The 15,447-nt window shown below is 39.5% G+C and overlaps 5 protein-coding genes across 10 annotated transcripts in view; 2 read left to right on the forward strand and 3 right to left on the reverse strand.

Moving 5' to 3' along the window:
* The window catches only part of LOC104813747 (epidermal growth factor receptor substrate 15), a 6,788-nt gene extending 1,506 nt beyond the window's left edge, over positions 1–5,282 (reverse strand). For 2 of the 4 annotated variants that reach the window (XM_010541481.2, XM_019202550.1), the window contains exons 1-11: positions 4,882–5,282; positions 2,912–4,031; positions 2,429–2,647; positions 2,121–2,338; positions 1,910–1,984; positions 1,503–1,574; positions 1,327–1,425; positions 945–1,016; positions 747–861; positions 345–413; positions 8–257 (exon numbers count right to left, since the gene is read on the reverse strand). In XM_010541481.2, coding sequence (XP_010539783.1) covers positions 8–257; positions 345–413; positions 747–861; positions 945–1,016; positions 1,327–1,425; positions 1,503–1,574; positions 1,910–1,984; positions 2,121–2,338; positions 2,429–2,647; positions 2,912–4,031; positions 4,882–5,022 — 2,450 coding nt within the window. In that variant the 5' untranslated portion in view covers positions 5,023–5,282. Of the gene's footprint in view, positions 1–7; positions 258–344; positions 414–746; positions 862–944; positions 1,017–1,326; positions 1,426–1,502; positions 1,575–1,909; positions 1,985–2,120; positions 2,339–2,428; positions 2,648–2,911; positions 4,032–4,212; positions 4,419–4,881 lie in introns of those variants that run through there. The other 2 variants (XM_010541482.2, XM_019202551.1) reach the window with 2 other exon arrangements.
* Positions 5,283–5,629: 347 nt separating this feature from the next.
* Positions 5,630–7,440, reverse strand: LOC104813748 (high mobility group B protein 2-like). Its single transcript, XM_010541483.2, has 8 exons — positions 7,349–7,440; positions 7,081–7,129; positions 6,876–6,974; positions 6,543–6,600; positions 6,405–6,449; positions 6,232–6,312; positions 6,030–6,119; positions 5,630–5,937 (listed from the first exon to the last, which is right to left on the reverse strand). The coding sequence occupies exons 2-8, from the start codon at positions 7,119–7,121 to the stop codon at positions 5,920–5,922; spliced, it is 432 nt and encodes a 143-aa protein (XP_010539785.1). The 5' UTR covers positions 7,122–7,129; positions 7,349–7,440; the 3' UTR covers positions 5,630–5,919.
* A 316-nt stretch (positions 7,441–7,756) lies between these two features.
* On the forward strand, positions 7,757–12,962 carry LOC104813750 (pentatricopeptide repeat-containing protein At2g01860). Of its 3 annotated transcripts, none has more exons than XM_019202556.1 (5): positions 7,757–7,967; positions 9,283–10,887; positions 11,273–11,579; positions 11,950–12,104; positions 12,578–12,962. In XM_019202556.1, exons 2-3 carry the CDS (start codon positions 9,422–9,424, stop codon positions 11,283–11,285), a joined length of 1,479 nt encoding a protein of 492 aa, XP_019058101.1. In that variant the 5' UTR covers positions 7,757–7,967; positions 9,283–9,421; the 3' UTR covers positions 11,286–11,579; positions 11,950–12,104; positions 12,578–12,962. The 3 variants fall into 3 exon arrangements, with proteins under 3 accessions (XP_019058101.1, XP_010539788.1, XP_010539789.1); XM_010541486.2 differs by having other exon boundaries at positions 12,730–12,962; XM_010541487.2 differs by lacking the exon at positions 7,757–7,967 and adding an exon at positions 7,986–8,569 and having other exon boundaries at positions 12,730–12,962.
* On the reverse strand, positions 11,013–12,889 carry LOC104813749 (transport and Golgi organization 2 homolog). Its single transcript, XM_010541485.2, has 5 exons — positions 12,787–12,889; positions 12,277–12,475; positions 11,986–12,192; positions 11,449–11,640; positions 11,013–11,347 (listed from the first exon to the last, which is right to left on the reverse strand). Exons 1-5 carry the CDS (start codon positions 12,867–12,869, stop codon positions 11,201–11,203), a joined length of 828 nt encoding a protein of 275 aa, XP_010539787.1. The 5' UTR covers positions 12,870–12,889; the 3' UTR covers positions 11,013–11,200.
* A 2,164-nt stretch (positions 12,963–15,126) lies between the features above and the next one.
* The window catches only part of LOC104813751 (bromodomain-containing protein 9), a 4,555-nt gene continuing 4,234 nt past the window's right edge, over positions 15,127–15,447 (forward strand). Inside the window, exon 1 of the mRNA XM_010541488.2 lies at positions 15,127–15,441. Coding sequence (XP_010539790.1) covers positions 15,230–15,441 — 212 coding nt within the window. The 5' untranslated portion in view covers positions 15,127–15,229. The remainder of the gene's footprint in view (positions 15,442–15,447) is intronic.

The raw sequence follows: 15,447 nt of genomic DNA on the forward strand, positions 1-15,447 counted from the left end.
ACTCTTTCCATGAGAATACTCAGGAGATGACGTTTCAATGGCAGTCCTCGCACCAGGACTGCTTCTAGGACTTCTTGCCGCTTCGTCATCACTAAGAGTGGTCGCATATTCACCTTCAAGGTGACGTTCAGTGGGTTCTGAGAAAATTCCATCCTTAGCATTCAAATGAGAGGATGAATCAGGGGATACACTGCCATCATCGAGGGAGCCGTTTTCTTGCTGTTTGGATTTGTCAAAAGTGAGCTCATTGCCAAACCCTGAGATGCGGAGACAATTAGCTAATGATTAAGGATGAACACGAAATGTAATAGTAACACAAACTGAAAGACAATATATATTTATACCTTCATCTTCAAACTTATCCCATTCTTCATCCCAAAGAGCTGCTCCCTCTTGAATCCCAGGTTGCCAGCCTAAAAGTCAGAGCATATAAATAAATGCCATAAAATTCTTTTGTTCCATAGGTACGTAATTACAATTTATTGACAGTATAACAAGACGCCAAAAAAAAAAAGAGATGCAAAAGCAAGAACTCTAGAATATGCAAGGCCTAATAAGGCTATGATATAATTCATTAAAAATCCAGGGTTACACATACGGATGGAGGATATATCAAAAGCCTTGGATAATGAAAATAAGCATCCTCTCAAAGTTTTTCTTTACGGACTGGTGATTCATATGGTTTAACAAAAAACGCAAAAAGACAATATTGTATAACAGAGAATAATATGCCAAAATAACAGTACCCGCTGGAAGTTCTACAAGTGCCTTTGACTCTATATCCAATCCATGTTTCTTGCATCGTGCAGATAAAGCCTTCATGAGCTCCTCAAGATCGGATTGTATTCTATCAGCCCGTACCTAAGCGTGTTGCAAAAGCACCCAATCAGACACATCAAATGGAAACAAATTTTTTTTCTCATAATATACAGGATAGCATGTACCTGAAGAAGACCATCAGCACTGCCACCTTGCTCCATATTTATAATTGCTTGATGCAACTCCGTCTTCCTCTCCTGGAATCGATCAATACAACTGCAGTAAGTAACAATTCTTGCAAGACACTCAGAATGCATTCATCGTTCCACGAGGCGGGTGTTACAGAGATATTGAAAAGCCTTTTGGCAACAGAGGTCAAGGGAGGAGAGAGGCATAAAACATACGAAGGGAGAGGGACAAGATACACAGTGTATAACCCAGAGAAAGTATAAGTAAAGAAAAATTAATGTAAAATGTTTAAAAGGTAGGAATTAATCATAGATTCAGAGAAAGTATAAGTAAAGAAAAATTAATGTAAAATGTTTAAAAGGTAGGAATTAATCATACCTGAATCTCACGGAATCTGGCCTCTTCAATAGTCAATTTCGATCCTATCTCAGCAACTTGCTTGTACTTCTCCTCATATTTCTTTCCCAATGTTTCAGCCTGCAACATAAAATGGTCCAAATAATAGAAAACAGACTCTACAGACATAAGCAATATGATTCTGTATGTAAAAGCACCTCACGCTTGTCAGCAGAAGCCCTTTCAGTGATCTCATTTAGTCTATTGTCACACCTGCTTTTGTACAGGACCTGATGAGGAGGAAAACAACGGAGAACAGAATGAAAATCTGAAATCACAAATATATAAGCTAATTCAAGCTTTTAAGTTGAACAACAAGAACTCCAACTGTTCAATATCCCAAGAAGACAATAGATCCATCTTGATTGTGCAGCAGCACAGTGTCCAAAACATATAATCCTAAACCACCAATATACTACATGCATCACTGATGAATCCAGCTAAATTAAATCACAACTGCTATGCCGGTTCTGACAAATCAGGATCTTTCAGCATTTCCAAGACTTACTGCCTTTTGCCTAGGCTATGACAAAACACAAGAAGAACAACTGAGCAGAATACTCACAATATCCTGCATTTTTGAGCGGTAGTATTCAAGTTTCTCCCTTGAGTCCATAATGAGATTCTGGTTTCCATCAACCTATAGAAATAAAACAGAAAAATTTGTTTGAGGTCCAGGAAAATACAAATGGACCAAAGTTAAAACATAAAATTAACTCATCAAAGTCCCCAGAATTGGATCTCAATTCTAAATAGAAATAAAATAAAATTAGTGCCTTTTCCTCTTCTGTTGTCACTTCCGGAAGCTTTGCGCTCACAGAATTTCCTTCCCCAAGGTGATTAGCAAAAGGATCCCCCAAATCTGGCACTTGGGTCCTTCCCTGATTAGATGTGATTCCACTGCCAGGGTGAGGGGCAGGTCCAGGAACTGGCGGCCTCATACCGGTTTGTGGGGTGATTGGTCGTGCAACCATCCCCGGCTGCTGCACAAAACCTTAACCCGAAGAAATGACTCATTAAAGAAACATCATATAAGGGAAAGATAGAAAGCGCAGACGTGAACAGGAAGTGATCTGAGCAATACCTTGACCAGATCCCCATCCAGCATTTCCATAAGAAAGGCTAGGTGGACCAGAAATAGACAGCAGTGTCTCATCAAACATGACACTCTGAGGAAGTGCTGCTGGGAGAGGACGACCTTCCCTGTACCGCTCCATCAAATACAATGCAATGCAAAACTCCCTCAGAGAAAGCATTGTATCATTATCCTGATCCGATAATTCCCACACAAGCTTCAATACCTCTGGAATCGAGTAACAAAGAAAAAGTTAATACAAACTTTGTGTGGCAGAATAAACCACATACAAGTTTAAAGAAACATAAGCCTGGGGATGTTTGTGAATTAAAATAACGAAACAGATCAATGTCAATATCCCAATGGAGAAAAAGATTGGTTAGTCAACCAACAAAAATTGCCTTGGTTTTAAGCAAAGAATTCAAATCTTTTCATATAGAAAGGATAAGGATAGATTCTTCTCGAAAGGACTGAAAATTTGAAGATCCTTACCTCTGGGTAGCCTCCAGCTTAAAAACAGGTTCCTTGCCTGCTCACCAGTAATTTTTCCATCTTTATCACTATCTACTTCCTTAAATACCTTTGTGTATTTCTGAACATCTGATGGTTTCATCTTTGGCCACGGTGGAAGAGAATTTCCAGCAGGAGTTGAATGGGTAGTAGATCCAACAGAATTTCCAGGTGGCAAAACGGAAGACGGGCCTTGTGAAGACATGATAAGCTGCGAGGTTGCTGCTGGCCTTGGGTGCTGAGGCTGGTTTCCTGCAGGCAGCATTGAGAAATTACTCTGCAGGGAGTCAAGAGCACTAGGCTTGGGTGAAGAATGAGCTTGTGCAGAAGCAGGAACAATAGCTGAGCTGTTTGTGGAATAACTGGCCAGCAATTCTTGCTTTTGCTGAAAGGGTGTCGCAGAAAACATGTCACCACCAAAACCAGAGCTGGAAGTGGTTCCATTCCCAGAGGTAACCAATGCTTTCGAATCAGTAGCTGTAGGCTGCAAGGATGTAGTAATAGGCAACTCAGGTTTTGAGACAGCAGAAGGTCCTGCTAAGCTGACCCCTCCAAAGCCTGATGAGTGCCCGCCAGTTTTTCCAGCGTACCAATCACTTGAGATGTTTGAAACAGATACACCTGTCGAAACAGACTGCGGAGGACGCGAGACAGTTCCTCCAGGTAGCACTTGAAGTTGACCTGGCACAGGACTAGCCCTATATTCTGGACCAGCAGGGCCGGGAGTTGGTCGGGGCATACTCAGACCTGGCATTCCTTGGGCTGGTCTCATCATCTGGTTTTGTTGAGGTGAGAAATAGTTTTGATTGACGCTTGCATTTGCAGCACCTGGCCCTCTAAACCCCAAACTTTGGGTAGGTGTAGAGGAAACTGGACGGATCTGGGGTCCAGCTGAAACAGGATTAGGTTGTTGTCCAGGAATGGCTGAAAGATTAATTTTGGGAGGAGGAATTTTGGCTGCAGCAGGAGTATTGAGCGCAGCATTGACTATCTCAGGTGTCAGATCTCGCTTGCTCTGTGCTACAGTTACAAGTCTCAGAGCATTAAAAAACTCTTGCCGGCCAAGGAAACCGATGTGCGACCGATCTGCATATGACCATATCTACAATCACATTGGAAACTAGATCAGAAAAAAAAATGTTTACCCAGAAGCATTAAAGCAAATGATATTCAATAAACACCCCACCATGAAACTGAGTATGGTGAAATACACAATCTATCACATCAAACAGGATAAAGATTAGAATCATTTACAAGAACCACAGTTGGGAATAAATAGAAACCTGTATAACATTGCTGAATAACACTGAATATGCCAAGGATACTTCCATCAAACATATAAAAGATTCAAAACCACAAACTATATGGCATCTCAACCGAATCAATCACCCAATCTTTCCATCCCCTGCAACACTGGCATTGTGACCCAAAGGCTTCCAACTTCATGCAGAACCAACAACAGTTAAGCCCCTCCTTTTAACCTACAAGACTTCACCGAAAACATTATCCTGCTTACAAATACAAACAAAAAGATTCTTCTGACCCTAAACTGTTTTAGCCTACCATGGAATATATGGCGGACACTATGTGATCTCGTAACTTCAAGGAGATTTCGAGACTCCTATGTCCAACTCAAAATTAAGGAAACCCTAAAGCTTCACAGTCCTACACTTGTTAACGTCAGATCCTAACATAGGCTACTCTTTGGCGAAGAAAATATCCTATAGGAGGAAAACCAGAGAATCAGATCAGCTCCAGGAAACATCTTTATGCAGTTCTAAAGCAATCAATAATCAGAGAATAGAACGAAATTCAGATGAAGAACAAAACTCAACAGCATTTCGAAACCCCAATTAGCTGCATATAAGACCTAATCAGATCTCTACGTTTGACAAACCTCGAATTCTCATCTCAGAAACAATCGGAAGGCAAAGATCCGCAGAGAATTATACCTGGGCAAGGACTTGCTTAGGCAAGCCAGATCCCTGAAAGAATCCGACAGCTTCGGCTCCACTGATCCTACCATCTCCATCCAAATCCGCTCTCCTGAAGTACGCCTCGAATTGATCCATGTTGGGACTCTGGCCCGCCATCTCCACGAACGAAGGATCACCGGAAAATATCCACCGGAGCTCACCGGGCTTAGATCGGGGTTTCAATTCCGATCAAAAGCGTATCTCAGATTCCGTCCTCGTTGAGACAAACACCACTTCCATACGATTGCTCGATTCGAACAGATAGATCAGATTAGTAGACGGAAAAAGAATACCGTAAAATGGATGTGATGATACAAAAAAGATTTAATCGCCTCCGATGTTCCAAGGAAAACATTAATCATTTTATGAATTATCGTTTGTCGTTTGTTCTTTTTTTTTTTTTTTTTTTTTTTTTTTTTTTTTTTTGGTTTGTTACTTATATGGGCCTAACAGAGCCAACTATAAATGAATTATTGGGCCCATCGTTAATGGAAGGTCAGAGTGGATGCGCAAACCGTGCCGTAATATGATTAACAGTGATAACTACATGCCGTTTTTAAGTCACTTGGCTTTGTAAACCCTGCCGTTGTATTTGCAACGGTGAAGAATTGCACGCTGTTTCGGGAGGCAATCCACCAATCCAAGCTTTCGCAAATTTCTCAAATACAATTAATGCACGGTGTATGAATACATCTGTAACAGAGTTGATGCAAGAATCATCATCTAAGGAAGCCGAGAAAAGAAGAGGGGTCAATCTCACACAGTAGAATTTGCATCAAGGTAATATTTTGTTGGAGTTATCACAACATAGCAAGGAGTAACACAGAAGCTGCAAATAATCTCTCTTCCACCTGAGCCAACAACCCCTTTAACCCCTTTCTCCATGTGGGAGAGCAAAGGAAATGAAACAAGAAGAAAAAGACAAGGGGTAATAGAGAAATGGGAAAGAGCCATCTTGCAGCCATCTATAAACTACCATCATCATCATCCTCGGCACCATGAGAAATTAATCTCTCAGTCATCATCCTCGTCCTGAGCGACCCAAACGTTTAAAAAAACCCAAAATTAGACAAAAAGAAGAGGCGAGGCAATACAGACAGAAACAACAACCCTCGTTGACAAACCTCTTCACTGCCCTCATCATCACCATCTTCATCATCGTTCACCTCAGACACTGACTTGTCAGACTCTCCATCATCCTTGGGAGCATCATCCTTATATAACATGATACATGTCAAAATCATTTTCACTCAACATCCTTAAGATATGAACAAGCCTTCTCTAGTTGTTGTTGTTGTTGCAGATTAACATGGCTCAAATATTAACCTGTTTCCTGTTGTATGCTTTCATGTTCTTCTCGTATTCCTGCTTTCGCTTCTCCGCCTTAGCAACATAAGGAGCCTTGTCCTGCATACAATGAACCAAAGGTCAGGAACTCATTGTAACCCACATGCTCTTGAAGAATTCTAAATCGCTAACAAATTTATCTATCTACTCACTTCTTCAGACATTGACTTCCATTTCTCTCCGGCAGCCTTTCCCACCTGTAATGCGTTCAAGTTTCAATCATCATCACCTATGACAGAAGCGAACAAGCATACCCAATAATTCAACACAGGAAACAACAAAGAACTTACAGCAGCTACGGATTTGTTCTTGGGATGATCCTTCTTGAATTGCTCACGGAACTCCTCCCTTTATATAAAAAAGGCAACACACGAATTAGACATACAAACTACCGAGATCCAAACTCCTGTAAAACAATCAATCGAATGAAGCTCAAATACAAGGAAAACAGGACAATGATCATGAGTTTTGACTCGAAAGAGGACAGAAAATAGATGCTACTAATCTCACCTCGAAAGATTTTGATAGCCAGATGAAAAACTTTGACTCCAAAATATGTTTTCCATGGTAACAAAGGCAGAACACTGAACACATAAAATTGAAGGGTCATATGCGATGTTTACATGAAAACGAAGAAGGCACTGGCCGGCCTCTTAGGCTTGCTCGGATCTTTGGCAGCCTTTCCCCGGCCTCCCTTTGCAGGCTTCTTATTCACAGAGAGCCTATCACCAACAATTTTTTGAAACAAAATCAGGAATCGACAACCAACACAGAATTACCATTTGTGAATCCAGAGATCTAAAAACACCGATCTATCCGAAAACTTACTTAGAGCTCCTGGTATCCGTCTTGGATTTGCCTCCTTTCATGATCGATCCTACGATCAAATCACCAGATCAGCAAATAAATCAACACAAGTACCATTGAAATCACCAAAAATAAACGGCAGGAATAGATGATAATCAATTAATACAGAAAAATCAGTTCAAATCATGACAAACGAGGAAAAAACAACGAAATCGAGGAAAACGGAGGAAAATCAACAAGAAAACAAAGAGAAATCGGCTGAAATCATTGGGAGATCGTCGGAAATTACCTTGACGGGAGACGCAGAGCTTCGAGAAGAGAGAGAGAGAGAGAGAGAGAGAGAGAGAGAGAGAGAGTTTTATGTATATGCGTTTTGTATTCGATGCGGGAAGGTAAAGAGGAGAGAGGCCAAGTGGGGGATGCCAATACGCGAATGGGAAAAAGTGGAAATCTGAGGGGTTTAGGCGGGATTTCATCTGGATTTATGCCACGTCATCGATCCTGGTGGTGTCACGTCATTGGCTATGGTCTTCCGAAGCTTAAATCCCCTTCCTCGTTTCTGTGCTTCCTCTTGTGCTTCTTCTACGCGTGGGTTTTCAGCGCAAAGTGATTTGACTCATTGCCCTCTCATTAGCAATAATAACAACTATAAATACTAATAATAGCTTTTTAATTCCCGCAATAGTTCGGCCGGTGGATTCAGTACGGTTAAAGAAAACCCAAAAATAACCATTCCGGTTTGGTTATGTTTTCCGGTTTACTAATTTACGTGAACCCAAATCAGATTGAGCATAACGTATGGGCCTTTGAGCCCATACCCGTTAGGGTTCAAGAATCTTATCTGCTGCTTAGCCGCCGGATTCATGTCGATGCCCTGCTTCTTCAACGTTCATGAACTCTCTCTCTCGGTACTCAACCTTCACATGTTTATTCAATGCTTGTTGCTCTTGTTTTGTAATTTTCTTTTCTTACTCGACGTTTCGATGCTTGAGAATCTGTTTGTATGAATGCCGACGTGAAGAACATGACATCGCTAGTTTGTTGTGTTGATGATCTGATCTCTTTTTTTTTTTGGATATCTGAGTTTTTCTTCATATTCAGCTGGGTTGTTTATATGCTCGCTTATTATCTGGATTAGTATCCATGTGCTCCAATGATTTAGCTTTTCAAGTGTTTGAATTCGTATACTGATTGTTGTTTGTATTTGTTTCCACCATCTGGGTCCGGGGAAATTTTTGATTTCGTTAACATTTTTCTGAAATGTAATACACATTCCTTGTCGAAAAAGTTCCCGAGAAGTGTCGCGATAAAACGCCATTTTTCGTGTTACCCTTTTCTTTCGGAGTTATGTGAGAATGAGGTGCAGAGTTAAAAAGAGCAGATGATGTGTTTACACTTGATCTCTGAACTTTCAGGTAAGTTCACTTGTTGAAAATATATTTTACACTGATGCTCTCCGGCTCAACCAGCGCCTATGCGGCATTGCTGGCATCTCGGATCTTGTTCTAAGGTTGAATCTTGTCTGTTGTTTGCATAGGTCTTATAGAACACATTGTAAGGTTTCTGCATATGTCATAAATTGCTTCAAAGTGTTCCGATTCAAATGTGTGTCTGAAACAAGTTTAGTGCTTGATTTGGGGAAGCTACCCGTTATCTTGTTTGGCTTATACTCGCTCGCTATCTTCTTCGTTCTATATATCTTGCAGCTCAAAGTTTTTCGATTGATATAAAAGTCATGGACTTTTCCTTCAGTTTCTGCTCAGTTGTTTTTTCTCAGCTCAATCTTTGGTCTACTGAACTTTACTTGCGTTCTGCCCCGTGAAGCTTTTAGAGAAAATGATCCTATAAGCTTGGCATTCTGAACGTTCTGCTAGTTCGCCTATTGACAAGTAAAAGGTCGTCTTTTCTCACAGCAGCAGGCGTCAAGTACCCTTTGTTGTCCTTCTGTTAACCGTGTTGTGCAACCAGGACAGTGAAGGGGAACTAAATTTCTCTAGACATTGACTTATAACATAGACATTTCTTATCGATATTATGGAGATTCAACTAAAAAACTTGGTCTTTTTAAGTTTGGAGTTTGGGTTTTCTTATAGTCTGTTTAAATTGTTTAACTCTGTTAACAAGTAATCTTCCTGGCATGTTGGAGATTGTTTGGGGCTTAGTCTTCTGTGTAAATTGTTATGTTTGGTCTGAGCCTCAGTTTCTTCATTTCTTTTATTACAGGATTTTTATTACAGGAGCAAGGCTTCGTCATCAGCCCCTCTGGACAGCACGCTTAGAAAAGGCGGAAAAAATTTCTCTGACATGCCTTGAGGAGATTTAACAAACTTTATGTTTCATCAGGATCCAGTTTGAGGTGAGAATGCATTACCATGTCTCTTCTGCTAGCTTCCATCTGCATCTCCCAGCTAGTATTGTCAGAAACACTAGTGTAAAAGCCACGGCTAGAGTAAATGCCAGTAGAAGAAACCATGAAAAGAAACTTCCCAGAAATCTCCGTTATCCTCGTCGCTCTAAGCTCCCTCCTGATTTTGGTGTCAACTTGTTCTTGAAGAAACCTAAAATTGACGACAAGGCTGGTAATCCTGATGAGGAAGTTGAGGATGAGGCTCGACATGAAGAACCAGAACCCGGGAATGACAGTGTTGTCTGGGACCCAGATGAGATCGAGGCAATATCTTCTCTTTTTCGAAATAGGATCCCTCAGAAACCTGACAAATTGAACAGAGATAGGCCTCTGCCACTGACTCTTCCTCACAAAACAAGGCCTTTGGGGCTCCCAACTGTGAAGAAAAACATCAAATCTGTGGCATCTTCGCGTGCCTCGGTGTCCAAGCGAGTGCATAAGGACCCGAGTTTTCTCATCAGGTTGGCCAGGGAGATCAAACGCTTGCCTTCAGATGCAGATGTCTCTGTTGTGCTCAACAAGTGGGTTAAATTCTTGCGAAAGGGGTCATTGTCATTGACAATTCGGGAGCTGGGTCATATGGGAATGCCTGAGAGAGCTTTACAGACATTCTGTTGGGCGCAGAACCAATCTCATCTATTCCCAGACGATCGAACTCTTGCCTCCACTGTTCAGGTCTTGGCAAGGCACCACGAGCTGAAAGTGCCATTTGAATTCAACAAGTTCACTACTTTGGCTAGCAAGAATGTGATCGAGGCAATGGTTAAAGGATTTATCCAAGGTGGGTGGCTGAATCTAGCCCGGAAACTTCTCTTTTTCTCGAAGGTTAACAAGCGAATGCTAGACCCGAGTGTTTACGTGAAGATGATTCTAGAATTGGCTAAAAACCCTGACAAGTATCATCTGGTTACCGCCCTTCTCGACGAACTGAAAGAGAGGGAAGACCTTAGCTTGAGCCATCAGGACTGCACATCGGTTATGAAGATCAGTGTAAAAATGGGCAGATTCGAACTGGTGGAAAGCCTCTTTAACTGGTTCAAGCAGTCAGGAAGAGAACCAAGTGTTGTGATGTACACTATGATAATTCATAGCCGTTTTTCGGAAAAGAAGTACCGAGAGGCATTGCTTGTGGTGTGGGAAATGGAAGAATCAAACTGTCTTCTCGATCTTCCAGCATATCGAGTAGTCATTAAACTGTTCGTGGCCATGAACGATGTGTCGAGAGCAACGAGATATTACTTCAGGCTCAAGGAAGCTAGTTTCTCTCCGACATATGACATATATCGTGATATGATCTGTATATATATGGCTTCTGGTCGGGTGGCCAAGTGCAAGGAGATTTGCAGGGAAGTTGAGGCTGCTGGGTTGATGTTGGACAAAGACACTTCAACGAGGTTGTTGCAGCTCATAGAGCAAACAAGGTCAGTTTAGTTGTCCTGTTCTCATATCAGTTATACCAGTTATGCATCTTCTTACACCTCGCCACCCGTGGTTATCTGACACATGGATACTTGATCGTGTCCACCCCTACTTGAGAATCTAGACCAATGAAAAAGCTCTATATACAAGAATAACGAGAATCTAGACCAATGAAAAAGCCCTATATACAACAATATTGGAGAGGAGGGGCATATTTGATAGTCACAGGAGGATTGGAGAAGACAATTACAACTTGACATTTCTCATAATGATTACAAGTAACAGATAATATTCCTATATCATCTTGTCATGTCATTATGCTTCTGTCCATTTTGGCTTTTGGATGAAGTAACTCAGTTCATGCTCCTTCCATTCACCTTTCTCCAGGTACTTTTCATAGAAGACTACTTCCCCTGTGTCTCTCACTGCCAATGCTGCTGTGCTTCTCGTTCCGTAACGACCCTTTTTCGATATTCGAAGACGAGAGAAGAGATGAACAAATGCAAAGTATCCCGAGAATCATTATCACAGTTGCTTAACTTTAAAGGTTCTTTAGTTCTTACCAGCGGAGTGTCCACTTCGACGAACACAGAGCTCAGGTTGTATTCCCAGTCAGTGTCACAAATCCCGGGCAACCTGCTTTCTTCGGCTTTGACTCGGTCCTTCATAAGCTTTTCAGCCATCTCCTTCACGGGTACTTCGCCTTCCCAGTATCTACTAAGCATTTTCTTGAAGTTATGTTCTAGCCTTTGAACCTGCAGAAGAGACACTGTTCATTTCAAAATTACATCTCTACGAGACAATTGCATTTTTGAGTTACCCAAACCCTAAATTTCAGTAGATTTGTTGTATAGGGCAAAAATGTTATTTTTACTGTTCATTTGGATATCCACGGGTAATATCCGATCTCGTACCCAAACCCGAGTTTGGATTTCTTTCACACTGTGACCCGATCTCATCTCATACCCATACGATATTTGGGTATTCGAAGTTCGAGTTTTTTTCCCCAGCCCTACTGCCTGGAGAATGTTGCTAACATACAATCTCCTCATACATGCATGCAGTTGAAATGCCTGCAGGAGTCGTCGTTCCTATGTTACCTTAGGCCATGGGGAATCAAGTTTTGCGTTGGAGAGAACATGAACACCAGCAACAACCTCTTGGATGGCAACAGATTCTCCTTTGGGTCTGTTGGAAATATAAACCATCGATCTCGAAGGTATGTCTGCAACTATTAGGTTAAACCCATTGTAGTGATGTGCTTCCTTAGCCAGTTCCTGACCAAACTCCATTGGACTCTTTGTACCCTGCACCATCAAAACCACACATTTATAACCCTAAATCTGATTTAGGGTTTTCGAAAACCCGGGTTTAGAGTGAAGGGTTAGTACTTTCAAGAAAAGAAGAGGGAGGTCTCCTCTGGTTGCAGCATCAGAAGAAGGATGAAGCTCCAAGACATTTGTAAGGAAAGCCACTCTGCCTTGTCTTGAGCAACCCAACCATGTCCCTCCTCCCATCTCATCCCTTCCTCCCAATATCTCTCCTTTCCCTTCTTCTTCATCATCCCACCATCCCACTTCCTTCGTTGGCCTTTTTAACCACACGCTTCACCATCTCATTACCTCATATACAACCACTATATCTATACATGTATATGTATATATGCATGCATGTTTCATTTGTGTTTCACAGGAAACAGATTGCGGAAGAGAGGTGGTAGAACTTTGGCATCATCATCATCAAGGCATATGCATGCATGTTCAGACCATTAGATCATCTCATGCACATTTGGTATCTCCCCAGAAACATCATGAACATGGTGTTGTTATGATCTATGTGCGCAGAAACAGAGCATGCATGGTTTTTTATGATCTCGGACAGAGGAGGAAGAAGAAACTTGCCTGTTATGGTACTCGTCTCTGTTCTGGAGGAGGATCAATGGGTATAAAGGATGAGATTGCCATACAAATGCTGCGATGCACATTTTTTTTTCAGGTTTTTTTTTTTTTTTGTTTGGCGTGAAAAGTTCAAAAGATAATACCAAGAACACAATCTTCTAGAGCCTTTGTCTGGTATATGAATTACGCCCTCTATATATATGTATATCTAAAGCCTTGAAACCCAACGTGAACTGGTTACAATATTAATTAATTAATTATTCTGATTTACTTTATGGCCTACCATCTTGACTTCAATTTTCAATTTCAATTGCGCTTCTCATTTTCAATTTTTATAGGTCGCTTTCATAAATTAAAAATAGAGAGAATGTATTTTTGGGATAAATTGTTTTTTGAAGAAAACCGTTCTCTTGGGTGCATGTTTAAAATAAAATCAGGATCTATTTTTACCAAACAATTCTTGTTCTTTTGGATTTTGACGGTAAGATAACACTAATTATTAAAAAATCAATATAATATGTAAAATTCGTTGAAAATGGATGGTAACTATATGCATATTAATCATGAAAACCTTATGATATAGTGTGAATAATTAAAAAAGAATGAGTCGATTACATATATCATTCAATTAACATGTATCGGACTTTGAAGATTGGGTAATTAAATATAATTAGGAGTTAAGAAAGTGAAATCAATTGGTAATATATGTATATATATATATATATATATATATATACTGATTTGTATTTGAATTATCGGACCAATTTTGGTTATTGCTTAGTGATCTACTAATCAATGACGCATAAATAGATGGTCCCTGGCCAATATTAAACATTGAGCACCCACAGTTTTTGGCGGATATCAACTAGTCATTAATATATATATATATATATGTATATATATGTATAGTCATTAATATATATATATATATATGTATATATATGTATATATATGTATATATAGTTTTTTTAAGGAGCGTACACGTGGCACTAGCATGGAAGCATTTGATGTCTTGATGTCTGCGAGAGTCAGCACGCGTACGCGTGGAGAATGGTAAATCTATAAGGAAGCAATTTGTCACCTACTCGATCGGTCCATTATTCGTAATCGTATTGTTACTAGGAAAATTTATTATTGATGCATTAATTATACAAAAAAAAGATAATATTAATTTGATCATCTTTATATCAAATTAGTTCAAACAGATAAGATAAAGAATAATTTAATGGTATTAAAAACACATGATAGAGTGTGTCATCCGTCTATGCGGTGCAATAAATTTTGTACCTAGAAAAGTGATCAATCCTAAGACATGGTTAGTGAACTAATTGCGATTTGGGATATCAACATTCGATATGAATCATATGAACATACATTCAAAATATAACATTATATTTGGTTATATATTTAAAAAATATATCTATCTTCTAATATTGTTTGGTTCTATGTTCATAGACTTTAACATATATATTTTTTTATTTGGCTTTTGTCTCCATATTTATTGAACTCAATTATTATTTTTATTTGTTATAACCTTACACATGGGCATATTACAGATAATTCGATTAAATTTTTCCATTAACTTTATTATGAAGAGGAGGAAAAAATCGGATCCCAACAATGATAGTAAAAGAAAATAAAAGAAAATAAAAAAAGGAAGAAGAATATGGGAAGTGACCAAATTAGATCTCATTTGGTTACGGTCGTTTTCTGAATTATGGACCAACGGCCACCCACTTATATATGCTTATGGAGCACATATATTTTATGAACATAATTATCAAAATATCCTTGGTATGACATTTTTATGTATTAGAGTATGTATGTAAACAAAATGGTGTGTATATATACAACAATTTGTACAAATTCTTATTTTGCAAGTACTAAAACAAAAAAAAAAATATCTTTGCTAGGTAATTACATATCTTTATATTTTTTTAATGTAACTTGTCAGATAACGATGGTATGAGATTTATAAGAAAAAAATAAATATTTGTTTGTAAATGTTTATATATACAAATCACACAAGATTATTGTTAGGACAATATATGCCCAGGTATTGTATGTTATATACGTGTATGAGTTATAAGATTCAAAAAAATGCTGTTTTATAAAATTTTCATATTGATTAATATATAATGAATTTAAGAAAATCTTAACATTTCATTGAATATTTTTCTGTAAAAATTTAATTTCTATTTGTCCACATCCATAAGTTTTGAGATTGATCCGTTCTGGACTGAGATTGAAAATGAGGCCCATTTAGAGCCCAATAAGTATACACCTTGTAACGTTATCCAAACCCACTTATTCACTGTTCAACACGTGTCCATATCCCCTAAGGCACGTGCGACCCACACATGAGGAAAATATTATTGTAAAGACAAAAAAATGAAGAAAATAAAAAAACTGCGCCTGTTTAGGAGGAGAAAGGGAGAGGGAGAAAATGGGTGAAGTAGCGGAGACAATGATGAAGAAGAAGAAGAAAGGAAGGCCATCTCTATTGGACCTTCAGAAGCGAGCTCTGAAGCAACAGCAATTGCAGCAGCAGCAACAGGGGAAGCGAGATGAATCACAAGAGGAGGACAGATCCGGTATCAGAAACCCTAATTCGGGCCGCCGATCCAGTCGACGGAGCTCCAATCTCAACGGCGTATCCCCCGG

The sequence above is a fragment of the Tarenaya hassleriana genome, unplaced genomic scaffold (genome assembly GCF_000463585.1).
Source record: "Tarenaya hassleriana unplaced genomic scaffold, ASM46358v1 Cleome20, whole genome shotgun sequence".
Taxonomy (NCBI): Eukaryota; Viridiplantae; Streptophyta; class Magnoliopsida; order Brassicales; family Cleomaceae; genus Tarenaya; species Tarenaya hassleriana.

What these genes read in the sequence shown, in the direction of transcription:
- LOC104813748 (XM_010541483.2), bottom strand. Translation starts at nt 7,121, where the DNA reads ATGAAAGGAGGCAAATCCAAGACGGATACCAGGAGCTCTAA. An exon ending in ACGGATACCAGGAGCTCTAA is followed by an intron (nt 6,975 to 7,080) that starts GTAAGTTTTCGG and finishes TGTTGGTGATAG; the next exon opens with GCTCTCTGTGAATAAGAAGC. An exon ending in AGAACAAATCCGTAGCTGCT is followed by an intron (nt 6,450 to 6,542) that starts GTAAGTTCTTTG and finishes AACGCATTACAG; the next exon opens with GTGGGAAAGGCTGCCGGAGA.
- LOC104813749 (XM_010541485.2), bottom strand. Translation starts at nt 12,869, where the DNA reads ATGTGCATCGCAGCATTTGTATGGCAATCTCATCCTTTATACCCATTG. An exon ending in AGAGACGAGTACCATAACAG is followed by an intron (nt 12,476 to 12,786) that starts GCAAGTTTCTTC and finishes GTGGTTAAAAAG; the next exon opens with GCCAACGAAGGAAGTGGGAT. An exon ending in TCGAAGTGGACACTCCGCTG is followed by an intron (nt 11,348 to 11,448) that starts GTAAGAACTAAA and finishes ATATCGAAAAAG; the next exon opens with GGTCGTTACGGAACGAGAAG.
- LOC104813750 (XM_019202556.1), top strand. Translation starts at nt 9,422, where the DNA reads ATGCATTACCATGTCTCTTCTGCTAGCTTCCATCTGCATCTCCCAGCT.